Source organism: Mastigoproctus giganteus, chromosome 8 (genome assembly GCF_048544385.1).
Source record: "Mastigoproctus giganteus isolate SK-2022 chromosome 8, ASM4854438v1, whole genome shotgun sequence".
Classification (NCBI taxonomy): domain Eukaryota; kingdom Metazoa; phylum Arthropoda; class Arachnida; order Uropygi; family Thelyphonidae; genus Mastigoproctus; species Mastigoproctus giganteus.
Genome location: NC_143582.1, coordinates 131,066,924 through 131,087,297, shown reverse-complemented (window position 1 = coordinate 131,087,297; position 20,374 = coordinate 131,066,924). Strand labels below are relative to the sequence as shown.

The 20,374-nt window shown below is 39.6% G+C and overlaps 1 protein-coding gene across 3 annotated transcripts in view; it reads right to left on the bottom strand.

Annotated features, from left to right (window-relative positions):
- Window positions 1-20,374, bottom strand: part of LOC150081822 (MORN repeat-containing protein 3-like) — a 175,488-nt gene that overhangs the window by 85,609 nt on the left and 69,505 nt on the right. For 2 of the 3 annotated variants that reach the window (XM_090378913.1, XM_090378915.1), the window contains exon 3: window positions 829-1,057. In XM_090378913.1, the coding sequence (XP_090235039.1) occupies window positions 829-1,057 (229 nt within the window). The remainder of the gene's footprint in view (window positions 1-828; window positions 1,058-20,374) is intronic. The other variant, XM_090378914.1, reaches the window with a different exon arrangement.

The following is a 20,374-nucleotide window of genomic DNA, read 5'->3' as shown; positions in this document are numbered from 1 at the left end:
GGTGTATAAAATTTACTGTGTTTTGGCTAATTACAACTTCACCAGCCATAGTTCATCAATAATATGAAGAACATATACAGGTTAGAAGAATGTTAGAATGCAACAATTAAAATTCAACCAGGCACACTGGATATATAGAAACAAACAACACATAAAATGTGAAAATTATAGTAGTCCTCAAGTTTGGTAAAAGTCGTTCAACTTGCATTATTAACTTTTTTTTTTAATTTTTATTTAGAATAGCTGTAAAAATATTTTTAAGGCTCCATTCTGAGTAAAACTGTAGGCTTAATAAATAACGGCGTTAATTTTCATAGACTGTCAGAAGAGAAATGGAAAGTTAGGGAATTAATTTTTTTGGGTAACAAGGCTTGTTTCTAAAGGTAATTTTGATATTACAGTATTATTCATTATGAGAAATAAGAATAGTTTTTAAAGTTTCATATTTTTAACTATTTCTTGACATTTATCCCAGAAACTTGATTTGTGAATTCTATACATCTGATACTGACTTTAAAAATACACCTACAAGAGAGTTACAACTAGTATCCTGTATTGTAACAAGCAATAAAATTATGTATCCTAACTGATTGAGTGAAAGGTGAGTAAAAGAATATTATAAATAACACTGCTATAATTGAAAATGTCACTGGGGGTAAACAAATTATAAATACTCCTCTTTTTTAGAGAGGTATTACTTTCATGTAGCATGTGGGCAAATAGTGGTGGTGGTAGCCTTACAATTTGAGAGACCACTGCCTTTGAAAAGAATTTCATTGACACTGATAATTTGTGACGCCACATTAAGAAACAAACGTTATTACTTACCCATTTTAAGTACACCATGTCCACATTTCATATCTTCAGCCCACTCACCAACATATTCATTTCCATCGACATAAATCATGATTCCATTTCCAGAACGCTGTCCTTCATACCATTCCCCTTCATAGACTCCTCCATCAGAATATACCATTCTTCCCCATCCTGACTGTTTTCCAGCTTCCCATTCTCCATCATACTGGCCGCCATGCTGGTAATAATTTGTACCAAAGCCCTAATTTAAAATACCACTGCATATAAAAGATGGATATTTTTGCAGAACTATGAAACGTGAAGTGTTGTGTTTCTTAGCAGATATTTCTGCAGAACTATGAAACGTGAAGTATTGTGTTTCTTAGCATATAACAGTAAACATGCTTTCTATCTCACACCACAGCCTGCAGATGTTCCCTGAATAAAGAGTGTGCCTTAATTTCTTCAAAAAAGTGATAAGAATGCTTGGCGCTTGAGACTACAGATTAGCAGCAACCAAGAGAGCAGCTTTCAGAAAGTGAAATAATTTACCACCATTAAATTAAAGTGTAATGAATTTAGAAACAAACTATGAACATAGAGTAAGACACCAGAATTTCTGTTTCATTCTGAATGGGAAACATGTCTATTTGTAGGCTGTGCATTAAGAAGCACAATAATTCACATCATAGTTCCAGAATTAAAACAAAATAAGTAAAAACACACACACACACACACACACACACACACACACACACACACACACACACACACACACACACACACACACACAGTCCAGTTAAAATGTTATGACCATCCCATGTTTTAGTAACTGACCATTCCTCCATGACTGGAAGCATACATATCATGGTGAGAACTGGTAAATGTGATAGTATAAGTTCATGGCATCCTATCCATCAGATCATACCTCTTGCCTATGTTGATCAAATACTTCATATGTACCACACTGCAAAGTATTTGATCAACATAGGCAAGGGGTATGATCTGATGGACTTCAAAAATAGGGATGATTGTCAGGTACCCAGTGAAGGGTAGCAGTATTACAGAAACTGCAAATCTTGTGGGCTGTTCACAGAGTGCTATAGTTAAGGTGTTCCACGAGGGGACAGACAGTGAACAGAGCAACAGTCACCAGGCCAAGGGCAGGCACCCAAGCTTCACTGATGGTTGCAGTGAACGTAGGCTGTCCCACCTTGTGCAAGCCGAAAGACTGAAAATGGTGGCACAGCTGACCATCATCTTTAACCAGTGGCATTTCCAAAGCCACAATCCAATGAACCCTCTGTACAGACTTACTCTGGTGGTCTGGATACCCATGCTTAAGGCCAACTAATGCCAATGATGCAAGTTTGCATTCGACTAGGATTGTTAGACCACTGATGACTGGAAAAAACTGTCTTTTCCAATGAATCATGTTTCCTGATGCAGAGTAGATGGAGAATATGGCAACAAACTGCAGAGAAGAATCGCTCTGATGTCCTGGTCCAACATAAATAGGCATGTAGCAGCAGGGTTTTGGTATAGGGAATGTTTTCCTGGTAATCTCTTGGAATCCTCATATCCCTAGACCACCCTGAATGCTAAAAACTACCTATCCATTGTGGCCGATCAGGTACACCCCTTCATGGTGACTATCTTCCCAGATGGCACAGGTATGTTCCACCAGAATTATATACCATGTGAGTGTGTGTGTATGTGTGTTGTCCAAAGAGTGATTTGCTAAACACAAAAGGTGACTTCTGGGTGCTACCTTGGCTACCGAATTCACAAGATATGAATCTCATAGAACATCCCTAAGATTATGTGGATTGATGAATCAGATCCTCCACCCTGGACTATTACAGATCTATAGGATGCAATCTTAGAGACTTGATGCAATGTTAATTAGTTAGTTGGTTGGTTGGTTGGTTTTTAGGAGCATTAACAACTAAGGCCATATTGCTCCAGGAATATGCGGTGGTCATTCCAACCTTTCCGCATCCTGTGTATTTGGTGGTGATGGGCTCGAACCCCGGTCTAATCAAGAAGCGTGTGCTACACACTGCTGCTCCTTCCCACCTGGCTACGGAGGTGCCTGATGTAATGTGCCCCCTGAAATGTTCAGAGGCCTCATAGAGTCCATGTCTCACTATGCAGTGGCAATACTGGTGGAAAGAGGAGGATACACCCAATATTAGGTAGGTTTTAACCTACCTAATAGTGGGTGTATCCTCCAGTTAAAGGTCATAATGCTTTAACTGGAGTGAGTGAGTGTGTGTATGTGTGTAGAAAATGTGCATATATATGTAGAAAATTATACAGTATGAATTTTAGATTGTAGTGTAGTGTGAATCTCTTTAACAGTTACTAGTGCACTAGAGAAGAATAGGAAGATTGAGGAGAGCAAGTGAGATCAGCTATAGGCAAGCCAAGGAAAAATTAAAAAGATAAAGAAAAGATAAAAAGAAAAAAGAACCTGAGACTGATGCGTTAGAATATGGATGCATATGTAACTAATCACATGCAAGCGAAATAAAAATTTATTATGTTAAATTTAAATATACAACATATTTGAACATACAACACCGTTCTAATATGATTGCATTCAAGGGTCTTTTTCTTTTTATCTTTCCTAATTTTTCTTTGCTTTTTGTTGAGCTTAATCCCTTTTTTGTATTTTCACACTTTATTTTTGGAATTCTCATTTTTATCATTCTCTCGCTTGCTCTCCTTCATCCTTTTATTTTCCTCTAGAGCAGTGTTTCCCACCTTTCTGATATGGACCATTTTTATATTTGAGATAAATATAAAATATTTATCAAATATAAAATATTTGATAAATATTTTATATTTATATTTTTATATATGGACCATTTTTATATTTGAGAACCATGGACCACAAAAAATATTAAATTATATGTGCCAATATATTAATAATTATTTTTTAGCATTAGCATTAGTAGAGGCATATGATGCAAGAAAGCAAGCTTATTCAGCATCAGCCAAAAAAAAAAAAAAAAAAACAACCACTACTCCCATTTCACCCCTCAATTCGTTCGAAATACCTGTCCAGCTGAGCCTTAAATTTGTTTAGGCTATCAACTTCAAAACAACAAGCGATGGAAGTCTATTCCACAAACCAACTGCCCGCTGGCTAAAGGCGAATTTCCGCACATCTATCCGACATCCGTCCTTCCTCAATTTGAATTTATGCCCTCTCAGGTAATTATTCTGAGCAAGAGGAAGAATCCCATCGGCATTGAGCATGCTCAAGCCATTCAAAGCCTTGTACACCTCTATCAGATCACCTCGGCGATGCCTAGTCTCCAGGCTCTGTAATTTGCAAAACTTAAGCCTTTCTTCGTAAGAGCAACCCTTTGTTCCATTCACTAATCTTGTTGCCCTTCTCTGTACTCGTTCCAGCAGCTCTACATCCTTCTTGAAATGAGGCCTCCAGACCTGTATACAGTACTCAAGGTGTGGCCTGACCAATGCCTTATACAAGGGAATAATCACATCTCTGTCCCTGCTAGAAAAATTCCTGTATATCATTGACAAGACACCATGAGCTACTCTTGCAGCTCGTCTGCACTGCTCAGAGAACTTCATATCTGCCTGCACAATTACCCCCAGGTCCTTTTCATTCTCTACCACTGTCAGCGTAGTACCACAGAGTTGATACGTTGATCTGGAGTTACTGTTTCCCATATGTAGTACTTTACATTTGTCAATGTTAAACTTCATTTGCCACCTCTCAGCCCATCTGCTCAACCTTTCCAGATCCTGTTGCAGCAGCATAGTATCAGTAGTGTCCTTAACAACCCTGCCAACCTTTGTATCGTCTGCAAACTTGGACATTAAGCCTGATACACCATCATCAATATCATTTATAAATACAGAAAACAACAATGGACCCAACACTGAACCCTGAGGAACTCCACTAATAACATTAGTCCACGTTGAGCAGTGTCCATTGATTACCACTCTCTGTCTTCTGCCACTCAACCATCCCTTTATCCATAGCAGCAATTTGCCTCGAATGCCACACTTCTCCAATTTGTGCAGCAGTCTTCCATGTGCAACAGTATCAAAAGCCTTTCTAAGATCCAAATATATAATATCAAAGTTATTCCCTGCATCCAGTTCTTTTGTGACTACATCATAGTATCCAATCAAATTGGTCAGACAAGACCTGCCCTTAACAAACCCATGCTGTGTCTGAGCTATAACTGAATTCTTGTCCAGATGATCCTGCAGTGCTTCTTTAACCAGTGCCTCCATTAATTTTCCTGGAACCGAAGTTAAACTAACAGGTCTATAATTACTTGTGTCAGCCTTTGATCCTCCTTTGTGAATTGGGGTTACATTTGCACATCTCCAGTCCATGGGTACCTCCCCTGAGTCCAAAGAAGCTCTCATAATTATGGCTAGGGGTTTGCTTACTTCCTTTGCTGCCTCCTTTAATATAACTGGATAGATCCCATCCACCCCGGGTGCCTTTTTTATGTTTATCCTCAACAATTTCTCCTCCACTTTCCTCTCAGTTATTAGAAAATCATCTAGCTCACTGCCAATGTTTACTTCACCTACGACATTCCCCTTCCTGAATAACTCCTCATGTGTGAATGTAGATGCAAAATACTCGTTTAGATTGTTAGCCACCTGAGCTGGATCCTCAACTGTTGAACCATCAACATCCAGTGGACCAATCTGATTCATCCCTTTCCTTCTTGTGTTTAAATAGGTAAAGAACTCTTTTCTGTTTTTCTTTGCATCCTTTGCCAAGGATTTCTCATAATCTGCCTTTGCCTGCCTAATCTCCTTTGTGACTTGGTTACAGACCAACTTATATCTATCATAGGCTTCCACGTCACCCATTAATTTGTATGTATCACATGCATTTTTCTTCTCTGCCATATGTCTCATTAGTTCATCTGACAACCATATAGGCCTGAACCTTGAACAATATTTCTTGGTTGGTATGTAAAGCCTGGTAGCTTCCAAGATTAGTTCCTTGAATGCTTCCCATTTTGAATTTGCTGTTGGTAACATCATCAGTTGGTCCCACTGTATAGAATTTAAATACTGTCTCAGACCATCATAGTCGCCTTTACGAAAGCAAAAACCCTTCTCTTTACCTCTGATGGTAGTTACCTCCTTGAGTAAATCCCACTTCAGCACACTGTGATCACTGCCACCCAGTGGTTCATTTATCTGCAGATTCCTAATGCATGAAGAATCACTACTGATAATCAGATCAAGAGTATTACTCCCTCTAGTTGCCTCCCGAACATGCTGGTGTAGAAAACAATCATCCAATAAATCCACAAAAGCCTTGCTAGTGTGTGAGTGACCAACCCACAAATTCCAGTCAATATCTGGGAAATTAAAATCCCCCATTATAAGACTCTCTGATTTATTGGCCCATTCTATTTCCCTGTACAGTATCTTATTATACTCATCAGAGTCATTAGGCCTATAGCACACTCCTACTCTCAATTTTGATTTACCTATGCTTATGTCACACCAAACTGACTCAACACTGCACTGTCCAGCGATGTCAACTGGCTTCACTTCCTTGGATTTTATGTGTTTTTTAACTAATAGCATAACCCCTCCTCCCTTCCTATCCTGTCTATCCTTTCTGTAGACGTTGTACTCCCCAAATTCCAGTTCTGCATTCCTTATATCTGTGTGACACCACGTCTCTGATATCCCAACAATATCTGCCTTTGATGTTTTGAGTAATACCTCAAATTCATCAAATTTATTTACTAAACTCCTAGCATTAGTGTACACGCAAGTATACATGCACCTGTTTCTATTCTTAGCTACCCTAACACAACCCATGTGTTTACTTGTACCGCAATGACTTCCAGCAGTCTCTGAAATATCCTGCATCTTGTTTTTCAGGCTTCTGCTCATTCCAATAGAAGCAGTGCAAGAATCTCTTTCACCTCTGCCAGTGGCTACTGTTAATCCATTAGTCTTTGTCTCCCCCCAAGCTAGTAGTTTTCCGACCCACCTAACACTGCCTCGATAGCATCAGCAAATATTCTTGCACCCTTTCTATTTAAGTGTATCCCATCCCTGTAGAAGCAATCTCTCCTGTTAACAAGTACAGTCCAGGCTGAAAAAAATTCTACCCCTTCAGCCTTGCACAATCTTTCCAGGGCCGAATTGATCGACAAGGCTCTCATCATATACTCCCTCCTATCGTGTCTGGGCAGAATTGCAGACACTTTCAAATTCAACCCTACTTCACGGCTCTTTTTCAACAGTGACCTGTACTTGTTAAGTAATTCCGCTGGTCTCCTACTCTTAATATCATTAGTGCCAACGTGTACAACTATATCACCTTTTGTGCCCTTAAAAGATGATATCTGCTCTAAAACGTCATCAACCTTTGCCTCTGGCAGACATACCCTGGTCCTGTTCCACCTATCCTTTTTACAAAGCATGTTCCCCATTTCCCTGACAATTGAGTCACCAACAACTACTAGTTCCTGTTGGACCAGTGCATTCTGCCTTGGGGGCTGCCTCTGTGTTGCAAGATGACCAAGTCCAAGCTCTGGCGTTGATGTGGGCAGCTGAGAGCTTGATGGGCCCCTCAATTTATTTCCTTCGAGGGCATCCACCCTGTCCTTCAAGGTCTCATATAGGCCCATAACGACGCCGAGTTGTCGCCTAATTTCCTTGCACTCCTTGCATCGTTCACACACAAAGACATCCCCCATGGCAGTATCATGTCCCGTACCCGATTGCTCCGCAAACATCAAGCAAACAGTGCATCTTAAAAGGCTGTGATTCAGAGGGCAACCGCCCCCCTCAGTTCTCCCCTGAGTCACAGCACTCCCATTAGCTTGAGCCTTTTGCTTTGCTGCTCTGGTCAGAGTCATGATTTCGATTTAAATGTCAATAAAATTACAATTTCAGAACAAAATTAAAACCTTAAACTTGTATCTTAACACAGTTATAACGCTATATTTATTTTTCAGTATCGAGTGTTATCTACGAGTTCCCTTTATATAACTTCCGTATCAAGTATGTATTAATTATTTGTTACGTTTGTACTCTAAGTCGTTATATATATATAGTTAAAAGTACAATTTAATTGACAATGAAGTTTAACAAGATTAATAGATGTACTGATTAATTGACAATATTATATTATGCACTATACTATACAAAGCTAATGCTATCGAATTCCGGATATGCTGTATCGCGTTTCAGTAACGAGTGTTATCTACGAAATCCCTTTATATAACTTCCGTATCAAGTTATGTATTAATTATTTATTTTTACTAATTATTTATATTACGTAACCTAAGTGGTTATATGTATAGTTAAAAGTACAATTTAATTGCCAATGAAGTTCGACAAGATTAATAGATTTTACTGATTAATTTTCCCGTAACAATGGCGGCTCTTTACGAACGGTAAACACGTGGATTTGATACCCTTTCCGATACTAAGTAATACCTACAAAATCTCTACCTAAGTTATTTTAACTTTAAGTACCGTAAGTAGGAATATAAAGCTACTCTAGAAATAAGTTAATATGTCAATTTAAACTAATAAAGCAGAAAATAAATCAGAAAAAACTTCTCTATTCCAAGAGCGGCAGAAAGGCACGTCCGCACAGGAAACCCTCGTCCTCAGACTCTGAGGACGAGGGTTTATATACAATATGTACTCATACTTAATATATGTAGTAAACATTAAGTTGTTATAGGTATCCCTGTATTTCCCATCACTAATAATGTGTGTGTGTGTGTGTGTGTGTGCAACGATATATTTCCCAGATTCAGATGTTTCACATGCTAGTATAGAATCTGTATGGTGTGAGATAGTTGGAAACAAAGGTATAATGCAAGTAAGAGTAATCTACAGACCAGGTGATTGTGAAGATTATGACAAAAAAGGCTCTATATGCAAATGAAATGGGGAAGTAAGTGTCAATGTCTTATTATGGGTGATTTCAATTTGCCTCTAATTGATTGGAGAAAATGGGAAGGAAACTCCACATGGGGAACAAAAATTTTTAAATCAACTAGATGACTGTTATTTATATTAACATGTCAGGGAAAGTACTAGAGAAAAGAATATCCTAGACCTCATCATCAACCATGAATCAGATGACATAACAGGGCTGACAATAACCCCGGGGGGCTCACATTTGGTGAGTATGGGCTTGGCACACCCAGGGTCCCGAGCTGGATATCATCATTCTTCTCTTCCTTGGTGATTCCCTTCTACTTTTGACACTCACTCACTCTCTCTCTCTCTCTCTCTCTCTCTCTCTCTCTCTCTCTCTCTCTCTCAGGGTAACTCAGGAACTTTTTTTTTTCCTGGTGCAGCATAAGCCTCAGGCTTCCTTGCACCATATGGCTATTAATAATAATAATAATAAGTAGAGGAACTGGTAGCAGGAAGTGATCACGGAGTTCTATGGTGGATGATGAAGAGAGAGAGGTAGCAGTAGTAAAAGGCAAAGGAATGGGTTATAATTTCAGAAAAGGAAATTACGATGCCTTAAGGTGCTACATGGCCTCTATTAACTGGGTAGATATCGCACAGAGAATGAATACAACTGAATCCCCAGGGATTCACATCTAGTGAGTATGGGCGTGGCACACCCAGGTTCCTCAGCTGGATATCATCATTTTTCTCTTTCTTGGTGATTCCTTTCTACTTGTGACTCTCTCTCTCTCTCTCAGGGTAACTAGGGAATTTGTTTTGGCTGGTGCAGCATAAGCCTCAGGCTTCCTTGCACCATATGGCTAATAATAATAATAACTGTGGTGTGGTATGGTATGCTTTTAAAACAATCACAGATGCCTTGAATGCATATTTACCATTAAAAAATATACTCCAAGAGGAGTGTTCCAAGTTGGATGAATAGTGAAGTTGCCACATTACTTGAGCAGAAAAAGGTGGCATGGAAAAGTTACAGAGCAATAAAAAGTACTGAAGCCTATAACAGGTACAAGATGACCTGTAACAGAGCCACAGAAAAGGTTCGACAGGCAAAAGAAGTTTATGAGAAATCGCTTGCAAACAGAGCAAAGAGGGGGGATAAGGAATTCTTCACATATATAAATGCTAAGAAGAGCAGGACAAACCAGATCAGATCTTTACGTAAGGGAAAGGGGATAGTATTAAATACACTAGCTGCCGTTCCAGATGAACTCAACAGTTATTTTGCATCGATATTTACAGAAGGAAAACCTTTTGTGGCAATGGGACATTGTGGGAGCGAAGTTTAAAAATATGTAATTAATGATACCGAAATTTTGCAAGATTATTTAATGAAAAAACTTTCGAGCCTACAGGCAGTAAGGCTCCTGGAATTGATGGAATATACCCTATAATCTTAAGGGTGGCGGCAAGTGAGTGCATTGAGCCGTTGAGGCTAATCATGCAAGCATCACAAGACTCTGGGGAGATTCCATTGGATTGGAAAAGTGCCAATGTATCTCCCATACATAAGGGTGGTTCTAAGAGTGAAGTGGGAAATTATCGACCTGTCAATCTGACTTCAGTGGTAGTTGTTGTTTATTTATTTAGGAGCTGTTTTAGTTGTTTATTTAGTTTTTAGGAGCATTAGCAACTAAGGCCATATTGTTCTGGGGATATGCAGTGGTCATTCCCTGACCTTTCCGCATCCTCCGTATTTGGTGGTCACGGGCTCGAACCCCGGTCTAATCAAGAAGCGTGTGCTATGCACTGCTGCTCCTGCCCACCTGGCTATGGAGGGCGGCCTTCAGTGGCAGGGAAAATCATGGAGGCAATGATCAAGGGTGGAATTCAGGATCATTTGGATAGAATTGAAATTCTCAAGGATACTCAGCATGGTTCTGTAAAGGGAAAATCATGTTTAACAAATCTGGTTCGCTATTTTGAAAGGGTCACTCATGAGCAGGATTTAGGGAATAATTTCAACATTGTTTATTTAGATTTCAGAAAAGCTTTTGACTCAGTCCCACATGAGCGGTTGCTATATAAGCTGGGACAGGTTGGAATCACTGGGAAAATCCTTAGATGGATATCAGGATGGCTTCAGGGCAGGAGGCAGAGGGTTGTGATAAATGGCTATTCCTCAGATTGGGTTGATGTAAGAAGTGGGGTTCCCCAAGGATCAGTATTGTTTTTAATTTTCATAAACGACATTGATGAAGGGATAGAGGGCGTGATGTCTAAATTTGCAGATGTTAAAATTGGTAGAGTAGTTAATGTTCACTGTCAAGCTGAGCTTCTTCAGAGAGAGACCTAGATAGACTTCAGGAATGGTCAGAAAAGTGGCAGCTATGCTTTAATCCAACAAAGTGTAAGGTATTACACCTGGTACAGTAATCCCAAAGTAACTTATTCACTTGGTGGAGTTCAACTAAACCCAGTACTGGAGGAAAGGGACTTGGGTGTTACGATACGGTCAGACATGAAATTTTTGAGCATTGTAAACAGGTTGCAAGGAAGGCCCATGGTGTCCTATCAATAATCTATCAAACCTTTGCAAGTAGAGATAGGGACGTGATAATCCCGTTATATAAGGCTTTTGTTAGACCACACTTGGAATACTGTGTTCAAGTATGGAAACCGCACCTAAAGAAACACATCGAGCTTCTTGAAAGGGTGCAAAGACGGTAACTCGCCTGGTGATATCGGCAAAAGGGCGTCCTTATGAAGAAAGACTTCGAATATGTGGGTTGCAGAGTTTAGAAACTAGACACCTTAGAGGAGATTTGATTGAGGTGTTTAAGGCTCTGAGAGGTATCAGTAAAAATGAATGAGGACGAAATTTTCACGATTATAAATGATGCGAGAACTAGGGGACATAAATTCAAGTTATGGGGGGGGAGATGTTTAGATTGGACCGCAGGAAGTTTTATTTTAGCCAGCGAGTTATAAATTACTGGAATAAGTTGCCTACATGGGTGGTAGAGGCTGACATTTTGGGGGAAATTCAAAGGATGATAGGTTTAATTTCCTTTTCTTTTATTAATTATTGGGTTTTTTTTTTTTTTTTTTGTGGCTGGTGCAGCATAAGCCATAGGCTTTCTTGCACCATGTGGCCATTACTAATACTAATGGGATTATTGCCTATATCACAAAAAAAAAAAAAAATGTTCCATTTTATAGTCACAGTCTCATGAATCACTTTTTATAAGTTATGAGGACCACAGTTTGGGGAAACTGATCTAGAGCATTGGTACAAAGATAGTGTTACACCACAATCTGGCACCTCTGTAGCCAGGAGCAGCAGTGCGTAGCACACACTTCTTGATTAGACCAGGGTTCAAGCCAGTGACCACCAAATACGGAGGATGTGGAAAGGTCAGGGAATGACCACCCCATATCCTCGGAGCAATATGGCCTTAGTTGCTAATGTCCTAAAAACCAAATAACAACACCACCACAATCTAAACTGTTCATACTTTACAATTTTTTTATATTCCTAATTATAATACCACACTCTATAAATGCAGCAGAGCACGCATACACACACAGGTTTTTACTATAGAATTATATATATAGTGGATTCCAGTTATTTGGGCCACTGGTTAATTGGGGCAGCTGTTCAATTGGGACAAATCTTAAAGAACAATCTAATCGAGAAAATAGGGTTTGCTTCGCTTAATTGAGACAAAATGCTGTTTAATCAGGACAGGAGACCACAGCACTGGAGATTACCATACGATTGTCTCCAACCGTACCACGTAGTTCGGTCGGATTTCTGGAGGTCACAACCATAAAATAATAAAAACAATTAGCAGCCTACAGATAAAATGTATACACCTGTTTATTGGGCTTTTCTGTTAATCTATCATAATCTATTTTATTTTTGTTACACAGAGCATTAAAACTATGATAAATGAATCATAGCAGTAAGGCACTATGATAAATGAATCATAGCAGTAAGAGCAGTAAGGCGAAAGCCTTACTGCTCTTACGAGACACTACCGTCTACAAACCCCTAACCATCGACCCCAACAAGGCTTTGGAACGATGGGAGTCAGAGGTGAATATCCTCACCAACACTTGGCTGAAGCAAGGGAAAATCACACAGTCAACCCGTAATCACCTCCGTGCCTCCGGGTGTCAGATCCCACGGTTTTACGGCCTGCCGAAAGTGCACAAAGAAGGCACGCCACTAAGACCTATTGTATCCTGCTGTGGATCACCGACTTACGAGCTGTCTAAATTTGTCTCGAGACTTCTTTCTCCTCTAGTTGGCAAGACCACCTACACCGTCTCCAACAGTGTTGAGTTCATAGAAAGGATCCGCACTATATCCATCTCGCAAGATCAAGTCATGGCATCGTTCGATGTCGTATCACTCTTTACCTCCATCCCTGTGGAACTTGCCATCTCTTGCGCAAAACAACTCTTGGATAATGATGGAACCCTCAGCGACAGAACTAAGCTGACGCCTGATGACATTTCCGCCGCCCTCAGACTGTGCTTAACAGGGGGTGCAATCATGTTTAATGGTTCAATCTACCAGCAGATACATGGCACAGCCATGGGTTCCCCTGTCAGCTCGGTCACAGCAAACATCGTGATGGAGGAGTTAGAGGGACGTGCGTTTACACACGCACCGGATCACATCGCCTTTTGGTGTCGCTACGTAGACGATGTGTTCGTAGTGATCCCTAGAGACTCAGGTCAGCGACTCCTAACCCACCTCAACTCACTGTCGCCCTTCATAAAATTCACGATTGAGCTGGAGTCGAACAACTCTATACCATACCTAGATACACTTGTCCGGCGCGAAGACACATGCTTGAAGACGACAGTTTATCGTAAGCCTATGTGTGCTGGCCAATTTACCAACTTCCAGTCAGCACACACACGGGGCCACCTCCTCTCAACCGCCCGAACCTTGCTAACTCGCGCCTGGACACACTCCAGCTCTGCAGATGAAAGGCGCAAAGAGATCACCAGAGTCAAAGTAGACCTTACGAGGTGTGGCTACCCCATCGATGTCCTTAACAGATGTGATCTACAAGCACGCGACAACGTGACGACCAACAGCAACGCCAACAGTGACGAGTCTTCCGCGAGGGCATTCATCCCATACTACCCCAACCTGTCACAGCAGATCGGTAGAATCCTAAGATCGCATGGGGTAAAGTGCATCCAACTCCCAGGCAAGAAACTGCGTTCTCTCCTTTCCAACATAAAAACACCTGTCCCCACCCTTCTACAGATTGGTGTGGTCTATCGCATCTCTTGCTGTGACTGCACGAGCTGCTACTTTGGAGAGACTGGACATCGTCTCGAGAAACGCCTCTCAGAACATAAAAGGGCGATCCGTTTGGCGGATGTAGGACACTCAGCTATTGCCGAGCATGTCTGGACAACCCACCACGACATCGACCCACACCGCTATGTCGTGGTTGTAGACAAGTCCCACCATTACCTAAGGCGCACCTGGTTGGAATCGTTAAGTATAAAATGCTCGGATACCTCGTTGAACAGGAACAGTGGTTGTCAACTTAACCCTATCACAGAAGCAGTAATTCTGTCCATAGACAAACGCTGGCCACGTCACCACCATACGTCACAGCCACAAACATCAACAAACAATTAACCACGTGCCTCACGCACCATCCTGGCAGTGCATCTCTATTCTAACTGCCATTCAAAGTATTTTAATCTGATGAAGGCTGCCACCCAGCCGAAAGCTAATTCATTTATCATAGTTTTAATGCTCTGTGTAACAAAAATAAAATAAATTATGAATCCAGAGCACGCAGGCGTGTTTTATTATCATAATCTATCATACACGGATAGTAAACTCGATCTTATTTAATTTGCGATAATACTGACAGCTGGAATTCTGTGGGTTATTATGGTAAAATGTGTTTACACTTCCATGGAATCTTCAATCATATAAAAAAAATAATTTTCAGAATCTTCTCTTCACTCCTATTTTTAAAGCTTTGTAACTCGTTACTCCGTTCTCACTAGCGCATATTGTGTTACTTGCAATTTTTGTGTGCCGTTTTTTTGTTATTGATTGCTTATCTTTTTACTGTTTTAAATTTTAACCCCCACCCACAAATGTCAGTCAACAGAAATGTCAACTAGTTTAGTTAGTATGTACATATTACAGTACGTATTAATTATTCTGATTATGACGTATATTCTTCCGAATTTCAAGTATATTCTTCCGAATTTCACGTATCATTTTTAATTGGTAAGGTAATAAAGGGTAAATTTGTGCTTAATATATCTTTACTTTTATAGCCTGTGGATAATATTCCTTCTATTTTCGCTAATTAGAATCGCTGTTTAATAGAATTAAAATTCAATTCACAAACGTGATCACAACGACCGGCGCTTACTACACATCGTATAGTGAATGGTACTTTACTCGTCGTAACGTGATTTGATTGTAAAGGGGGGGTTACATTGTATTTTTAACTATTTACATGAAACTTCGGATAATTGGGGCAGCCACTTAATCGGGCCAAAATGCACTAGTCCCAATGTGTCCCAAATAACCGGAATCGACTGTACATATAATATGGTAAGGTATGTGGTGTTATTTTATCAGTTATAAACTGCCAGAACTAAAATAAAAGGAAGAATAAGGACCGAGAGAAAAAGTATAAATAATTTGAAAACCTAAATGCGTTGCATGTTATAGAATTAAGTACCAAAAATTATGATTAACTAAATAGCATGATTTAATTATAACTGAATAAACATAAATAAAAATTAATAAATTATTATTATAATAATAAATATACATCTAGAGGGATTAAATATAAAGATGTAGAAGATTAAGAATAAGGTAGATTTTGAACATAGGGAAGGAGTTAAGCAACAGTATCAGTATATCAAACAAATCATTAGTGGGGATAATCTACTGTAGCTAACTTCATGAGGAGACTATAACTGTAAAAGCATAACCTGGACTACACAGCATTTTGAACCTACAGATTAAAGCATGCTGGTCAAAAGGTGAAAAAGTATAAAGCAAAGTAAAAGTAATACAAATATGAAAAATAAAAAGCAATATTATGGAGAATATCCTGATCCTATTTAGTACATATTATGTAATGTTTATGATGATAATACAGTGGATTCCAATGAATTGGGACAAATCAGGGCTAGTGCACTTTGGTAGGATTAAGCGGTTGCCTCAAATATGTGAAGTTTCACGTAAATAGAATTACAAATGTATACAAAAAGGCAAACTACCATTTCACTGAGCAACAATTATTTATTCAAATAAATTTCAGAATAAATTAGAACCAAATATTTAATATTTAAATATTCTTAATGCAGAACTTTCCATTTTCGCTAATCGTCAATATCAACATCATTAATGACCTGTCCGAGGATACATATGTTGTCCTTAACATCATTCTATCTAATCTTATTAAAGCAAAATACACAACAAATTAGAGAAAAATATTGATATTTAAAATTTTAATTTATATAACAAATATGCACATGCTTACCCTTCAACTTTTAGTTCCTAATCGTCATTAACAGAGGAATTTATCCAGTGTGCTCTAATGTGTTCTTTTGATTGAGTCTTCCTTGAGTGAACAAAATCAGCACAGACAACTAGTGCAGATAATGAACTGCCTTCATTGCCTTCTGCATGAAGTATTCCGTAACCCTTCAATGAATTTCCTGGCATCCTGTGTAGTCACTTGTTCAAGTTCAGAAGTGTCACCTTGCCTTCTGATTCCTCATCTTGGTTTTTTGAAAGAATGCTTTCAACAACTGCATCCTCACAATCTTAATTTCTGTTTTATTATTGTCAATACCGTCAAATTCTTTATAGTTCCTAACTTTTTACAGTTCTGAAATGGCTTCATATTCACTTTTAGCTGTTTCTGGAATCTCCAAGCCTGAAAGTTCAAACCACAGTGAGAAAAACAGTTCTGAATTGTTTTACTGCTTATTTCTCGGCAACTATCAGCAACAAACTGTACTGCCTGGAGAGGGTTAACCTTTGCACTCACTTCCTTGGCTATGGAAGATAATGTCAGTAGATTTTCTTCAATCACTTCTAGGATGTGGTTCACTAACTTTCTGCAGTACAACATCTTCAAATTTTTTATGATTCCCATATCCACTGCCTGCACCAAAGATGTTGTGTTGGCAGGCAGAAATTCCAGCTGGATGTTTTTCAAACATTCTGAACACTTGGGGTGTGCTGCACAATTGTCAAGAATCTGAAGAACTTTTCTTGATTTCCACTGTAATTCCACATCCTACCTCGTTAACCATTCCTTAAAATTTTCGGAAGTCATCCAAGCATTCTTATTAGCATAGTATTCAACCGGTAAACTGTCCATTCTTAGCCTCCTCAAGGCACTGAGGCTTAGCACTTTTCCCAATAACCAGCTGCTTCTGTTTATCAGTTCCTGACATGTTTGAACAACATAACACAGTTATGTGATCCACTGCTTTCTTTGAACTCAACAGTGTTATGTGATTGTAGCACAGAAAACCATTTGGCATGGCACAATCACTGTAGATATCATCTGCACAAAATTTCTGAAGTAAGATGGATAGTTTCTTGGATTTCCATTCTTCTGCACTTATAGAATCAGCACTACCTTTTTTACCTTTTGTTCTTTCTTGAATTTAATTTCATGCCTACATTTCCCTCGAGACAACCAACCATCTGTTGCTTTAAAATCATCATGACCGATCTTCTTAGCTAGCTCCTCTGAGTTCTTTTTCAACATTGGATCACTGACGTACACTCCTTGTCCAGTTACAATGGGGAACCACTGATTTAGGCCATCATCAATGTCAGGATCCTTACCTTGATGTTTAAGTTTTTGGGATGCTCCCTGTTTTTTCAAGGCATGTCCATCTTGCTGGTGTATCAAGTGTGCAATTGTAGATTTCAGTACTCCAGTTATCTCCGCCAAACAACGATGACTGATATTGGGTGGATGGCCTTTTATTTGGTCCAGTAAGGCAATTTTTTTGGCTAGTGACAAATCTTTACATGGCATCTTGTTAAGGGTCCAAAATTTTATAAAATTAAAATAATAAAATTATCAGAAATCACAGCACGCATTGGTTCAGTATCAATGATAACACAAGTGCACACAACTCATGCTAATTAGAGACTGTATGTTATGAGAAGGCAAAGTGAGAGTGAGATGAGTGATGAAAGAAAACTAGAAGGGCTGTGGTCAGTGGTGCGCTGGTAAATTTTTAACAACTTACACCCTCTTTGGAAGCTATGTGGTGGTTTCTCCCTTTGTGAGAATTAGTCCCCCCCCAAAAAGTATAAAGAATTCCATTACAGTACTGTGTCGATAAACATCTGCTTAAATTTTCATGGGCAGCTTTATCTTAGGGTAATGACTTTATCTGGTTCACTGCAATTCCAGAAACATGAAATCTTCAACAGACATCGAGCATGGGAATGTCATTACCTTAAGAAGGAGAACCAACCCAGGCAAAATTAAGCGGATAATTTTCTAGCAGAGATAGTGCCCTGTAAGGAAGGGGGCAGGGGAAAGGAAGCACAAAAGGTGCAGAAATAAGCCAGACACAGACAATTCAGCAGAAATTCTCAGCTGAATTGTCTGTGTCACCATCTTATTGCTGAAATGTCACTAGCCATTGTGGATTAAAGTGTGTGCCACTTTAAGTTTATAGCCATTGCTAGTTTAATTAACAAACGGGTGCTGCAGTCTCCTGCCCCAATTAAATGGCATGTTGTCCCAATTAAGCAAAGAAAACCCTGGCTATTTTCTTGATTAGATTGTTCTTTAAGATTTGTCCAAAATAGACAGCTGCCCCTATTAACCAGTGGCCCAAATAACCTGCCACAGCAGTACACTTGTGGCAGGTACTGCTCCAAGTGAATGGAGGAGGGGGATGTCGTCTGGTTATTATTATTATTGTTATTACTATGTGGTATAGGAACTCTCTGACTCTTTTATAGGTGTTAAGGATTGAGTGTCATTAACTTGTTCCATATGCCATATTTCTTTGACTTCGTATCTTAGGTCTGTGTACCTCCAGATCTATTCCTCATAGGATTCGGGGAGGTTGCTGGAGTTGGACACTGATATGTCGATCAGGTAGCCTTTTTCTTCTTGTCAATGATGGTTATTTTTTTATTTTTTTTTTTTTGGTAGTTGTTGGCGCATAGGCTTCTGTGGCCGTAATGCACCTCCCAAGGTTTTTGCAGTACTTTGATCCAAGCCCGAGGTGGGAATCGAACCTGTGACCCTTGGGTTGCCAGGCAGGCACTTTACCCATCTGGCTAGCCCGGTCGGCAATGATGGTTATGTCTGCTGTGTTGTATGGGATCATCTTGTCCATTATTGTAGCACAATCCCAGTATAATTTGTGAGTAGGAGTCTGTAGTACAGCCTGGTGTTCATACTTGTAATATGGCACACTTTCTTTTATCAACTGGTATTTTTGCACAAGCTTCTGATGTATTATCCCAGCTGCCTGGTGATGTCCAGAGGTGTCATTTTAGGAAGAATGTAGAGCTTCTGGAACAAGTTCAGAGGAGGGCAACGACATTGGTGAGGAGAACAAACTGAAGCCTTTCTTGCTCTTAACAAAGAAAGGCTTCAGTTCTGCCAATTGCAGCACCCAGAGACTAGGCACCTGCAAGATGATCTGATTGAGGTGTTTAAGGCTTTGAACAAATTGAGCAAGCCCAGTGCTGATGGAATTCTTCCTCTTACACATATGAGGGGACACAAATTCAAATTGAGGAAGGATGGTTGCAGAAGTTTTCCTTTAGTCAGCGGGTGGGTGATTGTTGGAACAACCATCCATGTATTGTTGTGGAAGTTCACAGCTTAAATAAATTCAAGGAAGAACTAGACAAACTATTGGAAGGAATGAATAGATGAAATGGGAAGTGTCATTTTTTTTTTTTTTTTTTTTGTTTGTTTTTGATGCTGTATAAGCTTGCTTTCTTGCATCATTTGCCACTATTAATACTAATGTTTGTGAATATGGGTGATAACCCTGCTTCCTGTGGTGATGCGCTAGATTGCTTTTGGGGCTAGGTGGCATCACAGACATGTGTCATCTGTCTCTCCAGTGTCCTTGGCAATGTATTTCCCATAGTTCCTAGTGTGATTACTTGGTCTTGGAGGGCAAACATGAATCCTTCAGTCTCGGGGAACAGCTTCATGTTCGTGAGCCATGCGTTAGAGGCCATCTTATCTATGTAATCTTTATGGAAGTCATTGTAGTGTCTGCCATGGAGTGCATTCTTTATCTATCTTTCTATTTTTGTTTCTTCTGTCTGTATGAGTGTCTCCTTGTTAAGGCTGAGTATTGTGTGCTGTTTGCCCATCTTTCTCATGGCTCGGTAGATTGGTGCTGTATTTTTCTGGAACTAATCGAGCAGGTTCTTAATTTCTTTCTTCTCTTGTTCAGTGAGGTCTATCAGTCCCCTCCCTGGTTTTTTTTTTTTTTTTTAAGAGCATTGGCAACTAAGGCCATATTGCTCTGGGGATATGTGGTGGTCATTCCCTGACCTTTCTGCACCCTTCGTATTTGGTAGTCATGGGCTCGAACCCCAGTCTAATCAAGAAGCCTGTGCTAC